Here is a 23,421-nt window from a genome sequence, read left to right on the forward strand (position 1 = left end):
TTGAAATTCACACTAACGATGGGGTTTTTTTTATAGCAATGGTAATAATTAAATTGTTTGACTAAAAGTAAATAGCCAACTAAAAATTAAATAACAAACTATTAAAACTCGAATTAATAATGACTAAACTCTGACCAAGAAATAACTTCAGTAATGGTTAAATTAATTGATCATCGATGCAGAGATAATTCCAATTATTAACTAATAAATAAGTTATAACTGCCAAACAAGCGATGACAGTCAACTCTTCCTTACTGTATCGATGACTGAGATACGCCCGTCAATTACTACTCTAATCGAGAATTAATTCTAGGTACGCCTGTAAGATTTAATTTTCCAATTGCCTTACGTATTAGAGGAGCTCTATTCTAACCAAATAACACACTACCAAGGTTATTTTAGATTAGTCTGCATATTCTCCTGACACAAACCCAATCATACCAGTTATCACTATTTTCGAGCAATTGAACAATTACGGATTCAATGCTCCAATTGACATTAGATTGCTAAATTAATTCAATGTCCGGGCCCGTGATACTCAATTAATAAAACAACCATAAGCACTACAATCAGAGAATATGCAAATACCAGTAAATAAGATGAATAAATAAAATTAATTCGATCTCACAATTTTTAGATAAACCAAAGCATCCGTTGCTCGTTGACTAGAAAAAGAGATTTAGTTCATCTTTGTTGGAACAATCTCATGCGAAATCGTAGAAACAATTGTAGCATACATTGTTCCTCAATGCGATGAAGAAAATCGATTCAATTAAAAATAAGCAAAAGATCTGCTAAGTCAAAAGAATGACCAATTGTTTCTTCCTTTGCTCTGACATACGATGGAATCAATAGCCACAAAAAGACGAAAAAGTCAAGAGCAAAAAGGAGTTAAGATTGACTGCGCCCCTTTTCTTCTCAATTTTTTTCCTACTGCCTATCCGACTACCAAGAGGAATAGAAGGGAAGACTCCTAGTTGAGCCTGACCTCCGTCCTCTTTGGAAATTACTAAAAACAGAAAAAGGGAAGTTCCCCAAAATTTTCTCCTAGTCTGCCGCAGTTGACCACTGGATAAGGGAACCAATCTCCGTTTGGACTCTTGTTCCCTTTTACTATTCAAATTCTTCTGTTAACTACCGTCAAATTAGCACCTTTTTATGGTATTTTGTTCTATTCCATGCAATAAATACAAATTTTTAAAAGTGAGTAGAATCCGTTAACTAATGCACAGTTGGTAAGATAATAGGAGTGAATTAATTATAAAATAAATGACAAAACTATGACCTATCTTGTACCTATACACAGTTTATATCATAAAAATCCAGTATTTAATCCTCATACTTTTATTTTTTTTTAGCCAGAAACTGAATCACCACCAATCGAAACAGGTACCTAAGCACCAACTAATGAAATTTTTTCAAATAATTCTAAATTTTTTAAAATATAGACCATGATCCCTTGACCTACATTGAAGAAGAGTTTTATAACTATCTCTAGTGGCTAGAGTAGTTGGTTATTTAATCCTCATACTTACTAGAGGAAAACTTGTGTCTCCATCCACAGAAAGAAGCACACAAAATTCAGCTCCTTGTGAAAAGTAAAAGACTAGAAAGGTATAAATTACATGTGTGTGTGTGTCTGCTTGTTCTTGTGATATATGAAAGATGAGGGATAATAGTGACACATGTTTCGAGAAAAAACTCGCCAAAAAAAAAGGAAAAAAAGAAAGAAAAAGAGAATAGAGAATTCTTGAACTTACAAGCATTGTTTTATCTTGCCAATCAACCTTGATTTTTCCTCTAAACTACATCCAAATTATTATTTGGTTCTTAAATGATTCTACAAAATATATTTAACTCTAAAAACCTTTTACCATTCGTAATCAACCATATTTCTGTCAGCTTGAGGGTAACCTGGCTTGCTTTTGACTTTTGAGTTTTGTCCATTAAAATCACTAACCAGATTTACTAGAGAGGCAAACTGCCTGTTTGTTAAGTTGAAGGGGGCAAAGTGCAAATCTGGTGAATGTTGAATGATTTTTTTTTCTTTTCATTTAACCCTAGTAGCCAACAAATCGTTGGCTTGTCTTGGCTATTGATGACTTGTTTATGTTATTCCTGATTTGGCACCAAAAAGTGGGCTTTTGAAGGATATTGCCAATTTTAAGTTCTCGGCCATGTTACTAATGCATTAATGTTAAATGCTTAACATGTATAATATGTTAATCATTATCTTACAACTATTAAATAAGTAGTTATGTGTGACAAACTTAGCTTTTCTTGCATATTGATAACGGTTGCTCCTGTAAGTTTTCTCTCTTAAGTTTGATAATTGTAATTCATAGTTCCAAACATAATTGTATTTTTGTTCGAAGTACCAGATATTTGATTTGTCAGATTTGTTAGAAATTTGAGGACTAAATTGATCCGGCATTCATAAATTAAAGTAAAATGTTGAGTGTCTAATAATTGAGAAAATTTTAAGGACTTTTAAAGGCAATTAAACCAAATATTAGGTCAATCAACCATATAGCTTTGCAACAGTAGTCACAAATGATTTTGGAGAAATGTATAGCTTATTTTATTTCTTTGTCTTAGAATTCTTAGTACATAATAAATTTTGGTCCCTCAGATGTATAAAGGACCCTCCTCTCTGGAGCAACAAATGACTGGGAATAACCAACAACCCCCACAATAAAAAATAATAATAATAATAAGTAGAAAACATAAGAGGGAGAAGAAAACATCCTAGCACCGTTTTATTCCTATGAGTCTAGGCAGTTGCAATTGGACCCATGGTAACATTGGCTTCCACGTTCTTCATGAGTTCAAATCTTGGCTCTTTGGCCTGGAATTTAAGTCCAGCATACAGTTTCATGTAGTCATCAAAAACAAATTTTGGGTAGACTTCTTTTCTTTCTTCTGCTTCTTTTTCCAGTAGTGCTGGTGCTGGATAAATAACTGCATCATTGCCTGGATTGTAGAATGAAGCAAGTGACATCCTATTTCCATCTGTTTGAGCTATGACTCGGTGGAGCACACTTTTGTATTTTCCATTGGTAATCACCTGTGATTAATTTGTAACATAATTAGAATCCTAAATAAAAAAGAAATATATGAATAAACAGTCAATTCGATTTATTAATTTTTGCATAAATTAATATTGATGCTTAGTGTTGCTTACAAATTACAATCACCCCTCTAAATCTAGTATGATATTCCGTAATTATAAGTAATTTTTATGAGAAATAATCTATTCATAAGTAATATTTATTTATGAGGCACGAATGTAAATATACGTAATATGTTGGTATGAAAGTAAGAAATCTTTTGTTTATTTTATTTAGTACTATCATATTACTTATAAAAGTATAAATTTTTTATCCCAAGAAATTAAAGTGTACCTCGAGTTGGTCACCAAGGTTGGCCACAATAGAGTGCTTCATTGGAGGGACATCAATCCATTGATCACCCTTGAGGAGTTGTAGACCACTTACTTTATCATCTTGGAAAAGCAAGATAATCCCACCAGCATCAGTGTGTGGTCGAAGTCCCTTAATCAATTCTGGCTTGGGACATGGAGGGTAGTTGCTAACCTTGGTGCCAAAATTGGGACCTTTTGAACCATAAAAGGCTTTCTTCAAATAGCCCTTCCCAAGACCAAGATTTTCACATAGTAAATCAAGAAGTTCTTCAGCCAATTTTTCTAATCTTACAGCAAACTCCGTCATGAGGGTCCTGCACCATAAGCAAAAAATAATGAGGAAAATTTGATTGGATAGGTGGAATTAATAAAAAAAGAGAAAAATAGCCTATGACAGAGCTATGGATATATCTTGCTTTTTAGGCGTTGACAAGGGAATATTTTAACATATTTTAAGCAAAGTTGTCAATAATTGTGTCTGATGAAAGGCTATTTTATTGATAAACCTGAATGGAAATCCAAATCTATCTGTTTCTTGAGAAGGGACGCAGAAGTATGGCTGTTGTGTTGGGACCTAGGAACTAACTATAGCGCAACAGTATTTATGGTTTTCATGCTCCTGTTAAGATCTTGTCTTGAATAACTTTCCACATCTGTAAACGACACTCTAATAGTACAAGGACGAGAAGAAAATCCGTGCTTAGAACACAAATAAAATGTTAACAAAGACTCAAATTTACAACCTTTAACAACCAAGCTATGAATTATTACAAGTAACATGAAGACAAATTCATACTGATGATTTCTTCAAATTTTTTTTAGTTATCTTTCTGTCAGCAAAATGATTACTTATCCACATAAGACTTGCTTCAAAATATTTCTTGAAGTGGGAAATGTGCCATAATTATTACCTGTATTCATCATCTAGATCAGGGACTTGTGAAATGTTTGAGACAGGAAGGTGGCGCAAGAAAAATGTGCTCTCCCAATCCATATCCGTAACCTCAGCTTGTACACCCTCTAAAGCCTTGCTTGCCACCAACTCCTTGAACCTTTGCTCCATGCATTTCTTGTAATGACCTTTTGTCAATCTTTCAACTGTGTCCATCATCTCGTGTGGGATTCCATGGTTCACCAACTACATCAAAGTTTCAAAAGAAAAGAAACAAAAGTTAATAATGTAAACTTCTTAGAACCATTAAAATTAAAACAAACTCATTAAAATGTAAACCTCTACAGCAGTTTGTTACATCAAAAAAAAACAAAATGAGGTACACTAGTTTGCCTTATATCAGAAAGAAAATTAAAAAAAAAAGGAATGTGTAGTACCTCAAAGAAACCCCAGTTTTCACAAGCATCCTTTATATGCTCCATGGTGGAAGCTCTCTTGTTACCATTGAGGTTTTTCATGTTGATTACTGGGAAGTTCTCCATCTTACTAGCCTTTGTGGTGGCTATTTTTCTTTCCTAAATGTGTGTTTTGTGCGTGGGAGTTGGATTTTGTTGTGTATTTTGTGTGTTTGTGTGTTGTGTGTGGGATTTGGATTTTGGGGTGGCAATTTATAGGAGAAAGCTGGCAGGAGTGGAGACTCAGAGAACACTTGAAAATCATGTAGTGGTGGAAAGGTTGTAAATGGATGGAAATTTCCATTTGGCCCACCAACAACACATGACTTAAATTCCAGTTGTTCTAGGTCGTTTTGCCTTGTTGGACCATCTTATCTGAAGTGCAAAGGTCCCACTTCTGATGGCTGGACATTTTCATTTTGACCGATAATGTGTGGCTGCCCTATTTTATTGTTATTGTTATTATTTTTTTTTATCGCAATAGTAATATTTCTATAATCTAATCTATCCTAATCTAAGAGGAGGGGGAGTCAATAAGAGTTGAAATACCCTCGGAGAAAGCCACTCAAGACAACCACATATAATGATAAATTGGTGAAATGTAAGAATTGAATCATTGACCTCCCACGCCACCAAAGACTAAATTGCTTGGTGGTGACCACCGCCCTTTGGACGGCTGGCTATTATTATTGTTATTATTGTTTTGTTGAAATGTGATCAGAGCTGTTATCATACAAAACTGCTTGACTACTTGGATGGATTTGTATAATAAGATTTTATACACTAGTAATTATATAAATAATTCTTACATTTAAATAAAAAGTATATGTCATGCACTTAAATTTGTTCAGAAACATAAAAAATTTATACGTTGATAATGTAGAATAAATTAATTCATACTTAAATAGATATACCATTTAAGTAATAATTCATGCAAAAAATTTTATATGACCTATATCAAAATTTACAATTATACGTTTAAAATATGTTAACATTTATCTCATGCAACCTATACAAAAACTGATCTCAACCGTTTAAAATCAATTTTGCCTCCAACCGTTCCTTATCCATCATTTAGCAATTATTGAGGCGCACAAATCCCTTTTTTTTTAATCCATAAACCTGTGGCTGCGGGATGGAATAAGGTTTTCAAGCTTGGCAAAGTCCCTGGTCTAACCCATAGATGTTTTCACTTTCCTTACTGGTTCTAAAAGGAAACAGACAGTTTTATTGGCTAATTGATGAATGAATCCAACTTGGGTTTTCTTTATCGTCGTGTTTGTCGTCGTGTTTGTCCTCTTTAAGAAGACAAATAAGGATAAATAGTTAAAACTTCTGACGTCTTGCATTACCGACTTTGTTTCATGTATCAGTCAAATTTAAGTGATTATGTCAATCTTTTTTGTTTTTTTATGGCAGCCGGCAGTGGGGAGTCACAAGGGGGCTAGGGGGCAGCTGCTCCCAAGTTCAGAAAAATTCCTTTTGATTCCTGAATACTTTGAAGATTTTCCATTTAAAATCATATTTTTATCCCCCTCCCCCCAATCTAAGTTTTGCCTCATGAAAATTATTATCTTTTAGACTTTAAATGCTTTTAGATTTCTATTTAGTTAGTTCATATACATAATTTAACTTCATAATACATGTTTTTTTTAGAACTTTATGTATTACCTCCCTGAAATCATATATATATATAATAAAGTCGTATCCTCATACTTATCGTTTCATGTTTTCTCTTTCCTACGTGGCTTAACGAGACGACAAGTAGTTTTCTAATAGGATTCTTAATAAATTTTATTATAGGACTCTTAATAAACGAAACAAAGTTTTGTACCCATTCTTAATAAATGATTAGTAAACATATAGTAGTTGCCGAGTATAATTAGTAAACATATTTATTACTCGGCTATACTACGTGGTTTGTTAACGAGACATGTTCATCTTACATGTTAATTCTTAATATTATAGGATTCTTACTTCCTACCCAAAGTTATATACTTTAAGCAACTTAAATTAAGATAAACATACTTTTAATGTTCTTATCAACATCTCTTTATATTCTTATCAATTCTTATTTCTTATGCCTACACTACATATAGCCTCTAATATATTGATTCCAAGCATCAAATTCATGGTTAGGTATTTTCAGTGCAAGCGGTTGGCACATTAAAGTATCAATTTTGGGTTTCCACTCCTCTTGATTATCAGGTACATCTTCTTTCACTACATATGTTTTTTTTTAAAAGGCATGTTGATCTTCAATTGTAAGAGTTTAGTAACATATCTTCAATTTTATTTATAACCACTTCTTTTTTTAAAAAAAAATAATATCCAATCTGAATACACGTATCTTCGAATCTATGAAAATAAGATTATTAATGTTATCATCTGTAAAATATAAAGGTTCAATTTAAGTTAATATTTGTTATCGTTTATTCATATATGTTAATATAAACATATTGTTAATGATACAAGAAAGATTTGTTTAAATTATTATTAATACAAAAGTGATATTAAGAAAAAATATAAATACAAAATTTCGAATTCCAAATTCCAAATTCCAAATTCCAAATTCCTCATTTCGGATTGAATTGTGTTACTGTTTGGAAGGCAGAATATTATTGAAAGACTCAACAGTTATAGAAACATATAAGCAAAGGCCATAAGGTAAACGGGCATAATGGTCATATTGAGAGATAAAGATAAGTCTGTGGTCCTGCGAGGCAGTGATTATGAAAGCAGTGCAAAGCTGATGAACAAAAGTTTTGGCGCTTTCAACTTTTTGCAGAGACCCTCGACTTTGTCGCGGGCCTTTGCAGACTCCTTCAGGATTCTGACCTCTGTTTTGCCTGTGGCTCCCCCCCCCCCCCCCCCTCCAAGGGACATTATATGCTAAACTAGTTTTGTACCCGTTCGTTGAACGGGAATCGTCAAAAAATTAATAAATATTTAGTTAATTTTATAAAAATATCGATATAAAATACAAATTTAATGTATAATCTATTATAACTTGTCTTAAGTATATTACTATGTGCGCATTGTAATATAAAGTATTCTTATAATATAAATTTAAACATCTAATTCAGTGAATAATGATTCAAAAATGAAAAAAATTACATTCAACAATACCATAACGTTCAAAAACTTGAAAATAAATAAAAAAGTGCAGTAAATAGTATTAAATAATATTCTATTCTTCAGGAACTTGTTTTGAATTTTCTTCTGTTTGAACATTCTCCTCGATTTGTCCATGCAAATCAGCATTTATTGGTTTTTCATTATCACTGCATGATAGGAAAACAGGATAACTAAGTATAAAAAAATAAATGATTTATCGCATTCAAGGTTATGTATAACAATACGTAAAGATTATAATTTAAGAAAGTAAAATAGTATATTAAATCTACCTTCTCATGCAAATCTTTTTATGAGGATTTCCTTCTTCTGTGATTTTTGTTGAACCCTCTGATGAATGATTCATATGAAGTGTATTGAAATGCTGTTGATTAGAATCATCCGGTGTACTAATTGGGATCTGGGAAGAAGATGTTTCATGTTGGTATTGGTTGTTGGTTCCACCAATCTGATAATGATTTATCAAAATTAAAGGCAAAATATTATGTGAGATATAATATGTGAAATATAAGAGAAACTTATTGCACATTACCTGTGAAAGCATGAAATTCGTTTCCCTCTCGAAATCACAGTGGAACCATCTAGTCACTGTAAATCTATTACTACCTTGTTCCAGATTGTAATTGTTCAACTTGATTTGGAACACAAAAGGTTTCCATGTGATCTTATTTATAATTGATGACACGATTTCATTGCTAAATCCTTCCTGAAAATGAAATGCATAATAGATTTTTTTTTTAGAATATTCAACGGCTAAGATAAGTGTCGGATTGTCTACTATTATTAAAAACTTCTCAAAAATTAGATATAAGTTTACCTTATTAAATTCTTCAAGAACAAAAGAAAGTTTGTGTTCTATTATTCTTTCAGCCTCTTGATCAAATATAACAAACCAAGCACTACCGGTTGCATCACTTGCCAAGACTTTTAACATATACCTGTATAAATACACATATTCTAAAAGTTATATTTATGTAGATATTGTAGCAATTAAAATGATAAAAAGGTTAACACCTACGACATACCTCAATTTAGGATACTCCACATTTTGATTGCAAGCATTGCACACAAAATTAGATCCTTGTAATGTCACTTTTCTCTGACATTTCGGACATGCTTTGTAGTACAGTTGACTATTGAAATCAACTTTCAGAATTGTCACTTTGGAAGTGTAAACCAATTCCTAGAGAAATGAAAAGATCTAAGCAGTCAATTTAAATAATAAATATTTTTAATTGTGAAAACTAATGTGCTATAATTGTAACTTGTAACTTTAATTATACCTCTGTTTGAACACCGGCCATTATCTGATATATCTCTGATAATAATTTTCGATTCTTGAACATTAGTTGCTGTATAGCTTCTCGCGTCTTTGGAGGATGTAAAACCTCAATAGTTTGAGGAGCAGTGCTATCAATGCTAATAACAATTTTATCTTAATTACTTATATACAATATATATGAAAATATTAAACAAACATTTAATAAAGATATAGCTTTACCAATTCAAATAATCTGCAACTTCAGAAATATTTAGATTCATATATACTCGTGTGGCAGTTGTTGATGACAGATAGTATGAGCCTGAGTAACAATTTATCGTGAGGTCCATTAAGAATGCTAATGAAAAGAAATAACAATATGTTTACTATGAGAGTTTCACTGATGTTTATATCATTACCTCTGAATTGTTTAACTGTCACTGAAGAGATCACAAACACTAATGGTTGATCAGACACCAAAATAGTCTCATCATCAAATTGATTCGATGTTGTTCCCCATAATGTGACATTAATGCTTTCACCACTTCAATATAAAGCACTCAAAATTAATACTTGAATAGAAATTACTCAAAAATAATTGTTCAAATAAGAATATGAGCTGATCTTCATATTATAACTAATTTATTTAGCAGACTAAATTTAAAAAAAAAAAAGCAGCAAGTACCTTTTATTAGTAATTGCAATATCTCGTTTTTTTACAGTTCCATTACTCTTCGAAACTTCATAAATTGGTCCCACTTTAGAAAGTCTTCCCACCACATCTATATTACACACAAATAAATAAGTATAACACATATAGTTATCTAGGAATCACTACTTTCAAATAAATAAAACTAAAAGTAGTATTTACCCTATTAACTTATTACGTCATACCTGATAAGAATGTAAAAACTTGACATCGTGAAGAGAGGTCATTGAAGTCGATGAATTCAAATTTGTGAAATTTTATTGAACTCATTCGACCATCAAGCTTTTTCACCAGAGTTGTATAAGTGAAATAAATATTATGCTCATTGTGCACAACATTCCAAGATTGTTTTCTTGGTGTCACTCTAAATTTCTCCAAAATATAGACATCTCCCTCAAGTAGTTGTGGTCGAAACCTTTGTACCAAATTTTTTGGTACAATAGCTACCATATGATTATCCTAAAACAATTCAGACATCATAGATTAGGAAAAAATTGTCATGAAAGAAACAAATTTAACTGAAATCAGTCATAGATGGATGAATGATGGTACTTACATTTTCATCGAGCAGTACCATTTCAAGAGCAAACACATCACCAGTATTTGTGTTAATGGCATCCCACATGCGCGTCACTCTAACCTTGATTTTCTTGGAATCAAATCCCACTGTCAACTGATTCAAGAGCTTGTGGCTTGAATTCATTGTAACGAACTTGTGTCTGCTACCAAAATTCACCAACTTATAAAATAATTGCATATATGTATCTAAACTAAATACTTGAATATATGATTAATAAGCGCATAAATAAAAACAAACAAAATTGCATACGCATGAATTATAAATCAAGCTTTAGAATTTAACCTATACCAATGTGTAAATTATCATATATGTCTCGATAAACAATATTTCTTGTACGACGATTTTCCGGATTTCGATCATCCTTGATCAAAAACTTCAATCCTTGACGGGAGGTTACTCGAGAAGCAGCAACGTATAATTGGCCGTGACTAAATACAGGTTTTGTCAAGTACACTCCAACGTTATCAAAAGTTTGGCCTTGACTCTTATTTATTGTCATAGCAAAACAAACCTTAATAGGAAACTGACGTCGAATCATCACAAAAGGCCATTTTGAATCCGTAGGAGTCATGTCAATCCTGTGAATGAAAAATCTTGTCCCTATACTTGACCCTGTAATCATTTCAGCTTCTATGATGTTATCTCCCAGATTTGTAATTATCAACCGTGTACCATTGCATAGACCCCGACTCTGATTCATATTGCGTAGCAGAATAATTGGAATTCCAACCTTTAACTCAATTGAATGATTTGGAATTCCAGAGAATTTAAGTGTATTCAAAAACTCAACCGGGTATAAAGAAGCTTGCTCAAGTCCGCAATCAGAGGTGGGACAGATTCTATCAGCACTTAAGTATATCCTGGAATGGGCAGGAATGGATGATAGAATAACAGAATTTACTTCATCAACAACATCATTGGTCGGGGCAAGAATAGCTCTATTGCGAAGATATGAAGCATTATTATAATTAGCCAATAGATCAGGATACGTACTATCAATAATGCGGTGTATGCAGTCAGTATCCTGAGGAATGAGTAGATCATCAGGAATCTCTATCCAAGTAGATTCGTCTTCATCATCAAAGGAAATAGCTGGTAATTTTCCTTCACCCAAATCTAAAATCCATTTGCTGAATTCTTCTAAACTTTCAACAGAATCTGAATGCATGTCATTACCTCGTATACGCATATTCAAAGATAATAGATATAAATGACAATGACCCCAAAGCAAAGAAGATCGATTAATTGATGAAGCAACAATTTCAGTTCTACCCCCTTTGGGTACAACAGGAAGAATTTGCCTGAAATCACCACCAAGTAACATAGTTTTGCCACCAAAAACTTTGTGCGCAGAGTCAGGATCATGAAAGCGTAAGATATCCCTAAATGTTCTATCAACCGCTTCAAAAATATTTCGATGTAACATTACAGCTTCATCCCAAATAATCAATGATGCCTTACAAATTAACTCAGCCAATTGTGATCCCTGTGATATTGCGCAAGTAGAATCACCGTCTATAATTATAGGAATTTTAAATCTCGAATGAGCTGTCCTTCCACCAGGCAGCAATAGAGAAGCTATACCAGAAGATGCTACCACCAAAACTATTTTGCCTTGTGAACGTAATCGAGCAATTATAGTTCTCCACAAATAAGTCTTTCCTGTTCCTCCACTACCATAAACAAAAAAGAGACCACCGAGACCATAATCAACAGCATGAATGACTGCATTATACACTTGTAGCTGTTGCTCATTCAACCCACTTCGTAGTTGAAAGTGTTCTTGTGCAAGAATTTCCCTATTATAATTCAATTCCTCAATAATAAACCGATTTCGATTATCATTATCCAATAGCATATCAGGAAATGGGATTCCAGGAAATTCTTTCAAACTTCTACTATTTCGATTGAGAATTTTTTCAATTTCATAAAGTGCATAATTCTTTATTTGGGAATCACTGAAAGATATAAAATTATCTCCGAGTATACGACGTTGTCGATAGGATATGTCATCAGAAAGAAATTCCCAATTTTTCTCCCATAAATCTAATGGATTAGATACCTCACAAAATAATAACATGGTCACAAATAATTCACGTAATTGCTGACCTGTTTGCCAATTTGCTGCTTCTCTTATAGCATTATGCCATTCTTCATCACCACCCAATAATCCCAACGCTTGACATGCCGCTTTAAACGTTGGATGCACGACTCCGTTAATTGTCCTAATCTCCTCAAATGATCTTGGACCTTTGACAATGTTCAATAACATGCGTAAGTAGAATCTTTCTCCAGTTGAAGGATGAGCATAAAAAATTCTACCTATTGATCGACCAGACTTCCGTTTAACCCATTTTCTCAGCTTCTTTTTCCATGTCCATTGTGTAGGAAAATCTGCATAAGTCAACTGTTGAGCAGATGTATCTATGGAATTCGTTTTCATCCATTCAATGAACATTGTACTATGTTCTTCTGCTCTGTTTAATACTTCATCCAAAGGATCATTATCACCAAATAGCACTGGCTGTTCATTTGGAAGATGAAAATTTAATCTTTGAACGGCAATACTCCGATATTGGATGTCAAAATCAAATATTCTCCAGCAAGCCTCTGATGCTGATATATATCGGCAATCTAGATATTTTTTTATCTCATCCACTTCACGAACAACTCGTGTTCCACTCTGTCCATCAGTTGCATCATTTTCCTCAATGACAAAAGTGGCTCTATCATATCCTTTATTCACATATTTGAATAAATATTTTATAGACCTGCTTTGATTGCACAATTCAACACAAACATGTCCCCAATATTTGACAACCAAATCAACATTATGAGGAACGATCCATCGATTATCAATTTTCACACCAGCTTTAATACCTTCTCGTCCATTGTCCCTTCTCCTATACACTGGAAAACCTTTTTCATCAATTATTGTTTCGGTCTGAAAATATTTGGGATAATGTTTACTGCACTTTCCATTTTCCATACACGGTGACCTTGTATTAGCTGGTCCACATGGTCCGTGTGTCATAAATTGTAAAACTGCTTCATAAGCTATTGGATCAGTATTCTTATCTGGCAGTTCGGCTGAAATGATTCGATCAACATCTCTTGGTGTAGTGCACTTATCATCTGGATGTAAGAATAACAGAATATGCGCATGGGGCAACCCTCTCTTTTGAAACTCAATTGTATATAATGCTGTACAAAGTATAAGTATATGAAATGAAATGAGAATTTGATATAAATTAAATATTTTTGAAAAAATAAATAAAATATTTTGTTAGATCAAATACCTGCCATCACCTTGCCAAAATGCTGTCCATGTGTTAAATCATTCATAAATTGATCTAATTTTATGTGAAAAACACGTGCAACGATATCAGGTCGATCCACAACTTTTTGATCAGGTATCAAACTTATGCCCTTGCTGATTTCTGGCCAATTAGAATTGCATGTGAAAGTAATGAAAAGATCAGGAGGACCCATGAATCTACATATTGCCATTGCATCTTGATAATTTTGAACCATATATCTTGGTCCACCGGTAAAAGTTGAAGGCAAAACCAACCGTTTTCCTGCTGATGCAGGTGTCGTATCACCTCGTACGTATCTTGAATGTACGTATCTTGAACGCTGAAAGCTCCAAGCCAAGGCTAAGGGAAAAATGTTTAGTAACATATCTTGAATTTTTTTTTTAATTCAAGATACGTACATTCAAGATACGTACATTCAAGATACGTACATTCAAGATACGACACCTGCATCAGCGTTCAAGATACGTACATTTTTCCCTTAGCCTTGGCTTGGAGCTTTCAGCGTTCAAGATACGTACATTCAAGATACGTACGAGGTGATACGACACCTGCATCAGCAGGAAAACGGTTGGTTTTGCCTTCAACTTTTACCGGTGGACCAAGATATATGGTTCAAAATTATCAAGATGCAATGGCAATATGTAGATTCATGGGTCCTCCTGATCTTTTCATTACTTTCACATGCAATTCTAATTGGCCAGAAATCAGCAAGGGCATAAGTTTGATACCTGATCAAAAAGTTGTGGATCGACCTGATATCGTTGCACGTGTTTTTCACATAAAATTAGATCAATTTATGAATGATTTAACACATGGACAGCATTTTGGCAAGGTGATGGCAGGTATTTGATCTAACAAAATATTTTATTTATTTTTTCAAAAATATTTAATTTATATCAAATTCTCATTTCATTTCATATACTTATACTTTGTACAGCATTATATACAATTGAGTTTCAAAAGAGAGGGTTGCCCCATGCGCATATTCTGTTATTCTTACATCCAGATGATAAGTGCACTACACCAAGAGATGTTGATCGAATCATTTCAGCCGAACTGCCAGATAAGAATACTGATCCAATAGCTTATGAAGCAGTTTTACAATTTATGACACACGGACCATGTGGACCAGCTAATACAAGGTCACCGTGTATGGAAAATGGAAAGTGCAGTAAACATTATCCCAAATATTTTCAGACCGAAACAATAATTGATGAAAAAGGTTTTCCAGTGTATAGGAGAAGGGACAATGGACGAGAAGGTATTAAAGCTGGTGTGAAAATTGATAATCGATGGATCGTTCCTCATAATGTTGATTTGGTTGTCAAATATTGGGGACATGTTTGTGTTGAATTGTGCAATCAAAGCAGGTCTATAAAATATTTATTCAAATATGTGAATAAAGGATATGATAGAGCCACTTTTGTCATTGAGGAAAATGATGCAACTGATGGACAGAGTGGAACACGAGTTGTTCGTGAAGTGGATGAGATAAAAAAATATCTAGATTGCCGATATATATCAGCATCAGAGGCTTGCTGGAGAATATTTGATTTTGACATCCAATATCGGAGTATTGCCGTTCAAAGATTAAATTTTCATCTTCCAAATGAACAGCCAGTGCTATTTGGTGATAATGATCCTTTGGATGAAGTATTAAACAGAGCAGAAGAACATAGTACAATGTTCATTGAATGGATGAAAACGAATTCCATAGATACATCTGCTCAACAGTTGACTTATGCAGATTTTCCTACACAATGGACATGGAAAAAGAAGCTGAGAAAATGGGTTAAACGGAAGTCTGGTCGATCAATAGGTAGAATTTTTTATGCTCATCCTTCAACTGGAGAAAGATTCTACTTACGCATGTTATTGAACATTGTCAAAGGTCCAAGATCATTTGAGGAGATTAGGACAATTAACGGAGTCGTGCATCCAACGTTTAAAGCGGCATGTCAAGCGTTGGGATTATTGGGTGGTGATGAAGAATGGCATAATGCTATAAGAGAAGCAGCAAATTGGCAAACAGGTCAGCAATTACGTGAATTATTTGTGACCATGTTATTATTTTGTGAGGTATCTAATCCATTAGATTTATGGGAGAAAAATTGGGAATTTCTTTCTGATGACATATCCTATCGACAACGTCGTATACTCGGAGATAATTTTATATCTTTCAGTGATTCCCAAATAAAGAATTATGCACTTTATGAAATTGAAAAAATTCTCAATCGAAATAGTAGAAGTTTGAAAGAATTTCCTGGAATCCCATTTCCTGATATGCTATTGGATAATGATAATCGAAATCGGTTTATTATTGAGGAATTGAATTATAATAGGGAAATTCTTGCACAAGAACACTTTCAACTACGAAGTGGGTTGAATGAGCAACAGCTACAAGTGTATAATGCAGTCATTCATGCTGTTGATTATGGTCTCGGTGGTCTCTTTTTTGTTTATGGTAGTGGAGGAACAGGAAAGACTTATTTGTGGAGAACTATAATTGCTCGATTACGTTCACAAGGCAAAATAGTTTTGGTGGTAGCATCTTCTGGTATAGCTTCTCTATTGCTGCCTGGTGGAAGGACAGCTCATTCGAGATTTAAAATTCCTATAATTATAGACGGTGATTCTACTTGCGCAATATCACAGGGATCACAATTGGCTGAGTTAATTTGTAAGGCATCATTGATTATTTGGGATGAAGCTGTAATGTTACATCGAAATATTTTTGAAGCGGTTGATAGAACATTTAGGGATATCTTACGCTTTCATGATCCTGACTCTGCGCACAAAGTTTTTGGTGGCAAAACTATGTTACTTGGTGGTGATTTCAGGCAAATTCTTCCTGTTGTACCCAAAGGGGGTAGAACTGAAATTGTTGCTTCATCAATTAATCGATCTTCTTTGCTTTGGGGTCATTGTCATTTATATCTATTATCTTTGAATATGCGTATACGAGGTAATGACATGCATTCAGATTCTGTTGAAAGTTTAGAAGAATTCAGCAAATGGATTTTAGATTTGGGTGAAGGAAAATTACCAGCTATTTCCTTTGATGATGAAGACGAATCTACTTGGATAGAGATTCCTGATGATCTACTCATTCCTCAGGATACTGACTGCATACACCGCATTATTGATAGTACGTATCCTGATCTATTGGCTAATTATAATAATGCTTCATATCTTCGCAATAGAGCTATTCTTGCCCCGACCAATGATGTTGTTGATGAAGTAAATTCTGTTATTCTATCATCCATTCCTGGCCATTCCAGGATATACTTAAGTGCTGATAGAATCTGTCCCACCTCTGATTGCGGACTTGAGCAAGCTTCTTTATACCCGGTTGAGTTTTTGAATACACTTAAATTCTCTGGAATTCCAAATCATTCAATTGAGTTAAAGGTTGGAATTCCAATTATTCTGCTACGCAATATGAATCAGAGTCGGGGTCTATGCAATGGTACACGGTTGATAATTACAAATCTGGGAGATAACATCATAGAAGCTGAAATGATTACAGGGTCAAGTATAGGGACAAGATTTTTCATTCACAGGATTGACATGACTCCTACGGATTCAAAATGGCCTTTTGTGATGATTCGACGTCAGTTTCCTATTAAGGTTTGTTTTGCTATGACAATAAATAAGAGTCAAGGCCAAACTTTTGATAACGTTGGAGTGTACTTGACAAAACCTGTATTTAGTCACGGCCAATTATACGTTGCTGCTTCTCGAGTAACCTCCCGTCAAGGATTGAAGTTTTTGATCAAGGATGATCGAAATCCGGAAAATCGTCGTACAAGAAATATTGTTTATCGAGACATATATGATAATTTACACATTGGTATAGGTTAAATTCTAAAGCTTGATTTATAATTCATGCGTATGCAATTTTGTTTGTTTTTATTTATGCGCTTATTAATCATATATTCAAGTATTTAGTTTAGATACATATATGCAATTATTTTATAAGTTGGTGAATTTTGGTAGCAGACACAAGTTCGTTACAATGAATTCAAGCCACAAGCTCTTGAATCAGTTGACAGTGGGATTTGATTCCAAGAAAATCAAGGTTAGAGTGACGCGCATGTGGGATGCCATTAACACAAATACTGGTGATGTGTTTGCTCTTGAAATGGTACTGCTCGATGAAAATGTAAGTACCATCATTCATCCATCTATGACTGATTTCAGTTAAATTTGTTTCTTTCATGACAATTTTTTCCTAATCTATGATGTCTGAATTGTTTTAGGATAATCATATGGTAGCTATTGTACCAAAAAATTTGGTACAAAGGTTTCGACCACAACTACTTGAGGGAGATGTCTATATTTTGGAGAAATTTAGAGTGACACCAAGAAAACAATCTTGGAATGTTGTGCACAATGAGCATAATATTTATTTCACTTATACAACTCTGGTGAAAAAGCTTGATGGTCGAATGAGTTCAATAAAATTTCACAAATTTGAATTCATCGACTTCAATGACCTCTCTTCACGATGTCAAGTTTTTACATTCTTATCAGGTATGACGTAATAAGTTAATAGGGTAAATACTACTTTTAGTTTTATTTATTTGAAAGTAGTGATTCCTAGATAACTATATGTGTTATACTTATTTATTTGTGTGTAATATAGATGTGGTGGGAAGACTTTCTAAAGTGGGACCAATTTATGAAGTTTCGAAGAGTAATGGAACTGTAAAAAAACGAGATATTGCAATTACTAATAAAAGGTACTTGCTGCTTTTTTTTTTTAAATTTAGTCTGCTAAATAAATTAGTTATAATATGAAGATCAGCTCATATTCTTATTTGAACAATTATTTTTGAGTAATTTCTATTCAAGTATTAATTTTGAGTGCTTTATATTGAAGTGGTGAAAGCATTAATGTCACATTATGGGGAACAACATCGAATCAATTTGATGATGAGACTATTTTGGTGTCTGATCAACCATTAGTGTTTGTGATCTCTTCAGTGACAGTTAAACAATTCAGAGGTAATGATATAAACATCAGTGAAACTCTCATAGTAAACATATTGTTATTTCTTTTCATTAGCATTCTTAATGGACCTCACGATAAATTGTTACTCAGGCTCATACTATCTGTCATCAACAACTGCCACACGAGTATATATGAATCTAAATATTTCTGAAGTTGCAGATTATTTGAATTGGTAAAGCTATATCTTTATTAAATGTTTGTTTAATATTTTCATATATATTGTATATAAGTAATTAAGATAAAATTGTTATTAGCATTGATAGCACTGCTCCTCAAACTATTGAGGTTTTACATCCTCCAAAGACGCGAGAAGCTATACAGCAACTAATGTTCAAGAATCGAAAATTATTATCAGAGATATATCAGATAATGGCCGGTGTTCAAACAGAGGTATAATTAAAGTTACAAGTTACAATTATAGCACATTAGTTTTCACAATTAAAAATATTTATTATTTAAATTGACTGCTTAGATCTTTTCATTTCTCTAGGAATTGGTTTACACTTCCAAAGTGACAATTCTGAAAGTTGATTTCAATAGTCAACTGTACTACAAAGCATGTCCGAAATGTCAGAGAAAAGTGACATTACAAGGATCTAATTTTGTGTGCAATGCTTGCAATCAAAATGTGGAGTATCCTAAATTGAGGTATGTCGTAGGTGTTAACCTTTTTATCATTTTAATTGCTACAATATCTACATAAATATAACTTTTAGAATATGTGTATTTATACAGGTATATGTTAAAAGTCTTGGCAAGTGATGCAACCGGTAGTGCTTGGTTTGTTATATTTGATCAAGAGGCTGAAAGAATAATAGAACACAAACTTTCTTTTGTTCTTGAAGAATTTAATAAGGTAAACTTATATCTAATTTTTGAGAAGTTTTTAATAATAGTAGACAATCCGACACTTATCTTAGCCGTTGAATATTCTAAAAAAAAAATCTATTATGCATTTCATTTTCAGGAAGGATTTAGCAATGAAATCGTGTCATCAATTATAAATAAGATCACATGGAAACCTTTTGTGTTCCAAATCAAGTTGAACAATTACAATCTGGAACAAGGTAGTAATAGATTTACAGTGACTAGATGGTTCCACTGTGATTTCGAGAGGGAAACGAATTTCATGCTTTCACAGGTAATGTGCAATAAGTTTCTCTTATATTTCACATATTATATCTCACATAATATTTTGCCTTTAATTTTGATAAATCATTATCAGATTGGTGGAACCAACAACCAATACCAACATGAAACATCTTCTTCCCAGATCCCAATTAGTACACCGGATGATTCTAATCAACAGCATTTCAATACACTTCATATGAATCATTCATCAGAGGGTTCAACAAAAATCACAGAAGAAGGGAATCCTCATAAAAAGATTTGCATGAGAAGGTAGATTTAATATACTATTTTACTTTCTTAAATTATAATCTTTACGTATTGTTATACATAACCTTGAATGCGATAAATCATTTATTTTTTTATACTTAGTTATCCTGTTTTCCTATCATGCAGTGATAATGAAAAACCAATAAATGCTGATTTGCATGGACAAATCAAGGAGAATGTTCAAACAGAAGAAAATTCAAAACAAGTTCCTGAAGAATAGAATATTATTTAATACTATTTACTGCACTTTTTTATTTATTTTCAAGTTTTTGAAAGTTATGGTATTGTTGAATGTAATTTTTTTCATTTTTGAATCATTATTCACTGAATTAGATGTTTAAATTTATATTATAAGAATACTTTATATTACAATGCGCACATAGTAATATACTTAAGACAAGTTATAATAGATTATACATTAAATTTGTATTTTATATCGATATTTTTATAAAATTAACTAAATATTTATTAATTTTTTGACGATTCCCGTTCAACGAACGGGTACAAAACTAGTTTGGTATTAAAGCAAAGAGAAGTTCGTTTTTCCGGTACATAAGAAATGAGAAGGTAGAGACATGAATAGTTATACGAATTTGATATATTATCATGTATCTTGATCCAATATTGAGGAAATAGCTTCCTTCTTGTGGTTTGTAGACTTACTTTTTATTATTACTCTATTAAAAATCATCTTAAGATCATAAAAAAACTTCTTCATATAGAAATTTGGTTTAAAATAATTTACATTGATTTTGGATTAACTATAAAGACCAAAATATTAAGCGATATAGTCACAAAAAATTAACATGCATTTTTTAATTTTCAAATTTAGACTCGTAAAGTAAAATTGCCATATTTTTAAGTTCACCCCCTCTTTTTAAAAATCCCTGCCCCCCCATGCTAAATCTATTAACTGTATGACCAACTAATCCGTTCAATTGTTTTGTGGTTTATGTTAAAACCTTTTACAATGCTAGTGAACAATTAACCTGAAGTACACTAATGGTGAATTTTAAATTAGTTAATGGGTGGTTCCACTGTTATCTAATCAGCAAAAGTTTATATTGATAGCAATTTATTTGAATAAATTTCATATACACTTTCAATGTATACACTATCATGGTTAGATAGATGACACATGAGTAACGTTTGAATTTCAAATTCAAATTTTATACATGTGTCATATATCTAATGGTGATAGTGTACATAAGATCAATCCATTTATAATACGCAGTTTATTGGGTGCATGATAATGTTAGAATTTCATAATGACTACATTATTTTATTTGGTATGTGTATCGTGCCGTCAGACCACAAATAGAAAAAGCCATGTAGAAATCAAGTGCATATGCATTTGGATACTTCTTCGTATTTATCTCTTCATTTGCTCACCCCTTATTTCCCTCTTCTTTCAAAAATTTCTTCAGCTAACGAACTCCACCTCTCATTCTCCAGTTCCCCTGGTCTTTCTCCCAATTGTGTTTTGTCTTTGCTTTTGAAATAAATTTTTCTCTTCTGGGATTTTCCTAGTAAGAGTTTATTCTCGTCTAGCATTTTCTTGGTAAAAATTTCTTTGTTTCTTAATGAGAGTTTTTTATGGTTATTATTTTCTTTATTTTCTATGTTCTTGTTAGATGTGGGGTCTTTTAAATCAATTTGGTACAATCTGTTTGGAAATAGAGTTTAAAAGTAAAAAAATCTAAACTTTACTGTAATTTACTATAGAAATTGTAGAAAAAGATTTTAAGATGTACAATTTTTTTTTCTTTTCCTTTTCTTTTTCCTTTTCCGGAAGAGATGGCCGGCGTTGGAAGAGGTGTCCGGCGCCGGAGGTGGTGGTGGGTTGATGTGGGGCAGGAAGAAGAGGAAAGAAAAGAAGTGAAATTTATTTGTATTTTATGGTATTTTTGAAGTGTGTATATTAAAAACTTTGAGGAGTTTTTTGGAGTTATTGTAGGTAAGGTTGTTAAAAATTTTATAGGAGAATAACTTGGCCTTTAAACTAAAACTTGTTAAATCAATTGTTTCAGAGTTTGAAACTAAAATTTATTTAATCTGTCCGTGGAAAACATGCACAAATCATGCTTTGGAGGTACAGAGAATCTGTGTGTGTAAGAAAATTTTGGAGCTGTAGAGTATTATTTCTTATTGGTTTCTAAGACGTCAAGAAAATCCCTTTCATCTGTTGTTTTTTTTTTTTTTGGCATGTTTTTCACGTATTTGTTACCATTGATTCGGCTTTCTCTAATTGATTGAAATTCTCTTCTTTTTTATATACATACAAAAAATCTTTTCACTTGGTTGTGTGTTGATTTTGTGTAAATCGTTTTTAAGCTGTAGTTGTCTTCATTGTGCATGTGATTTGTTTCGTACAAGAAGGTCCATTTTGTGTTATGGTCGGCTCTAAAGTTTTGTCTTCTTCACATATATTACGCCTAAATAAACATCTGTTTGGTTTTTCTTCTTTCGGCTGAATCACCTAAATAATGATCTGATTCTTTACAATTACAAAGGTAGATTTAGATTTGACTTTCGAGTACGGGAAAAGCTACGTGAAGAAAAGACGGGGACGCCACAAGTAGGGCGGCGTACTTGGAAATGGGGGAAAAGATATTTCGATTTTCAAGATTTGGTTAAAATTCATTTTCCTCAGTTGAATTTTGTGTCAATTTCAAATTAATCCTTTAATCTTTTAGAAGCATCCACTTGGACCCTTAAAACTTTTTTTCCCCAAATTATATAGGAACCTTTTTTATTCTTGTTTTTTAAGCCATTCCAATGCAAATTTAAATTCCTAATCTTCTCTAAAAACATATTACGTTCAACAGTGTCCAATTCTTTGACTCCAATTTTAATAATGGTCGGATTATAATCACCTCCTCGGATAGAAAGCGGTAAAAAGTTTGACTTGTCTTGGCATTTGGCCATCCTCACTTTTGGTCTATTATCTTTGTCTTTCATTTTCTCCTATGTTAATGTAGATCAATTGCATATAAGATAATTCCATGTTGCATATATGAACTTTATATAAATTTCTAGATTGAATCCTAAATTTAAAATTGGGCACTTTTTGCAAAAAAGGAAAAAAAAAGTTGGTTAGAAACAACACCTTCAAGTTTATACTTTCAACTATAAATTCTATGTGATACATTGCATTTCAACCTTCGGCTTTGAAAAATAAAGTGTTTTTTCTGCCCACTCTAGTCCACCATTAACAGATTTCAATGCAT

At 32.8% G+C, this 23,421-nt stretch overlaps 5 protein-coding genes across 5 annotated transcripts; 2 read left to right on the forward strand and 3 right to left on the reverse strand.

The window, feature by feature from the left end:
• Nucleotides 1–2,557: 2,557 nt before the first annotated feature.
• LOC113719666 (1-aminocyclopropane-1-carboxylate oxidase 1-like) lies at nt 2,558–4,953 on the reverse strand. The gene is made up of 4 exons (XM_027244928.2): nt 4,754–4,953; nt 4,336–4,562; nt 3,405–3,738; nt 2,558–3,067 (listed from the first exon to the last, which is right to left on the reverse strand). The coding sequence occupies exons 1-4, from the start codon at nt 4,856–4,858 to the stop codon at nt 2,774–2,776; spliced, it is 960 nt and encodes a 319-aa protein (XP_027100729.2). The 5' UTR covers nt 4,859–4,953; the 3' UTR covers nt 2,558–2,773.
• Nucleotides 4,954–7,961: 3,008 nt separating this feature from the next.
• Nucleotides 7,962–10,579, reverse strand: LOC113718237 (replication protein A 70 kDa DNA-binding subunit D-like). The gene is made up of 11 exons (XM_027243151.2): nt 10,433–10,579; nt 10,062–10,335; nt 9,853–9,949; nt 9,587–9,711; nt 9,408–9,489; nt 9,190–9,325; nt 8,932–9,089; nt 8,724–8,844; nt 8,439–8,612; nt 8,179–8,354; nt 7,962–8,055 (listed from the first exon to the last, which is right to left on the reverse strand). Exons 1-11 carry the CDS (start codon nt 10,577–10,579, stop codon nt 7,962–7,964), a joined length of 1,584 nt encoding a protein of 527 aa, XP_027098952.2.
• Nucleotides 10,580–10,733: 154 nt separating this feature from the next.
• On the reverse strand, nt 10,734–13,966 carry LOC113718236 (uncharacterized). Its single transcript, XM_027243150.2, has 2 exons — nt 13,756–13,966; nt 10,734–13,660 (listed from the first exon to the last, which is right to left on the reverse strand). The coding sequence occupies exons 1-2, from the start codon at nt 13,964–13,966 to the stop codon at nt 10,734–10,736; spliced, it is 3,138 nt and encodes a 1,045-aa protein (XP_027098951.2).
• A 441-nt stretch (nt 13,967–14,407) lies between these two features.
• LOC113718235 (uncharacterized) lies at nt 14,408–17,640 on the forward strand. The gene is made up of 2 exons (XM_027243149.1): nt 14,408–14,618; nt 14,714–17,640. The coding sequence occupies exons 1-2, from the start codon at nt 14,408–14,410 to the stop codon at nt 17,638–17,640; spliced, it is 3,138 nt and encodes a 1,045-aa protein (XP_027098950.1).
• A 154-nt stretch (nt 17,641–17,794) lies between these two features.
• On the forward strand, nt 17,795–20,411 carry LOC113718234 (replication protein A 70 kDa DNA-binding subunit D-like). Its single transcript, XM_027243148.2, has 11 exons — nt 17,795–17,941; nt 18,039–18,312; nt 18,425–18,521; nt 18,662–18,786; nt 18,884–18,965; nt 19,048–19,183; nt 19,284–19,441; nt 19,529–19,649; nt 19,761–19,934; nt 20,019–20,194; nt 20,318–20,411. The coding sequence occupies exons 1-11, from the start codon at nt 17,795–17,797 to the stop codon at nt 20,409–20,411; spliced, it is 1,584 nt and encodes a 527-aa protein (XP_027098949.2).
• Nucleotides 20,412–23,421: the final 3,010 nt, after the last annotated feature.

The sequence above is a fragment of the Coffea arabica genome, chromosome 5e, assembly GCF_036785885.1.
Source record: "Coffea arabica cultivar ET-39 chromosome 5e, Coffea Arabica ET-39 HiFi, whole genome shotgun sequence".
Lineage (NCBI taxonomy): Eukaryota > Viridiplantae > Streptophyta > Magnoliopsida > Gentianales > Rubiaceae > Coffea > Coffea arabica.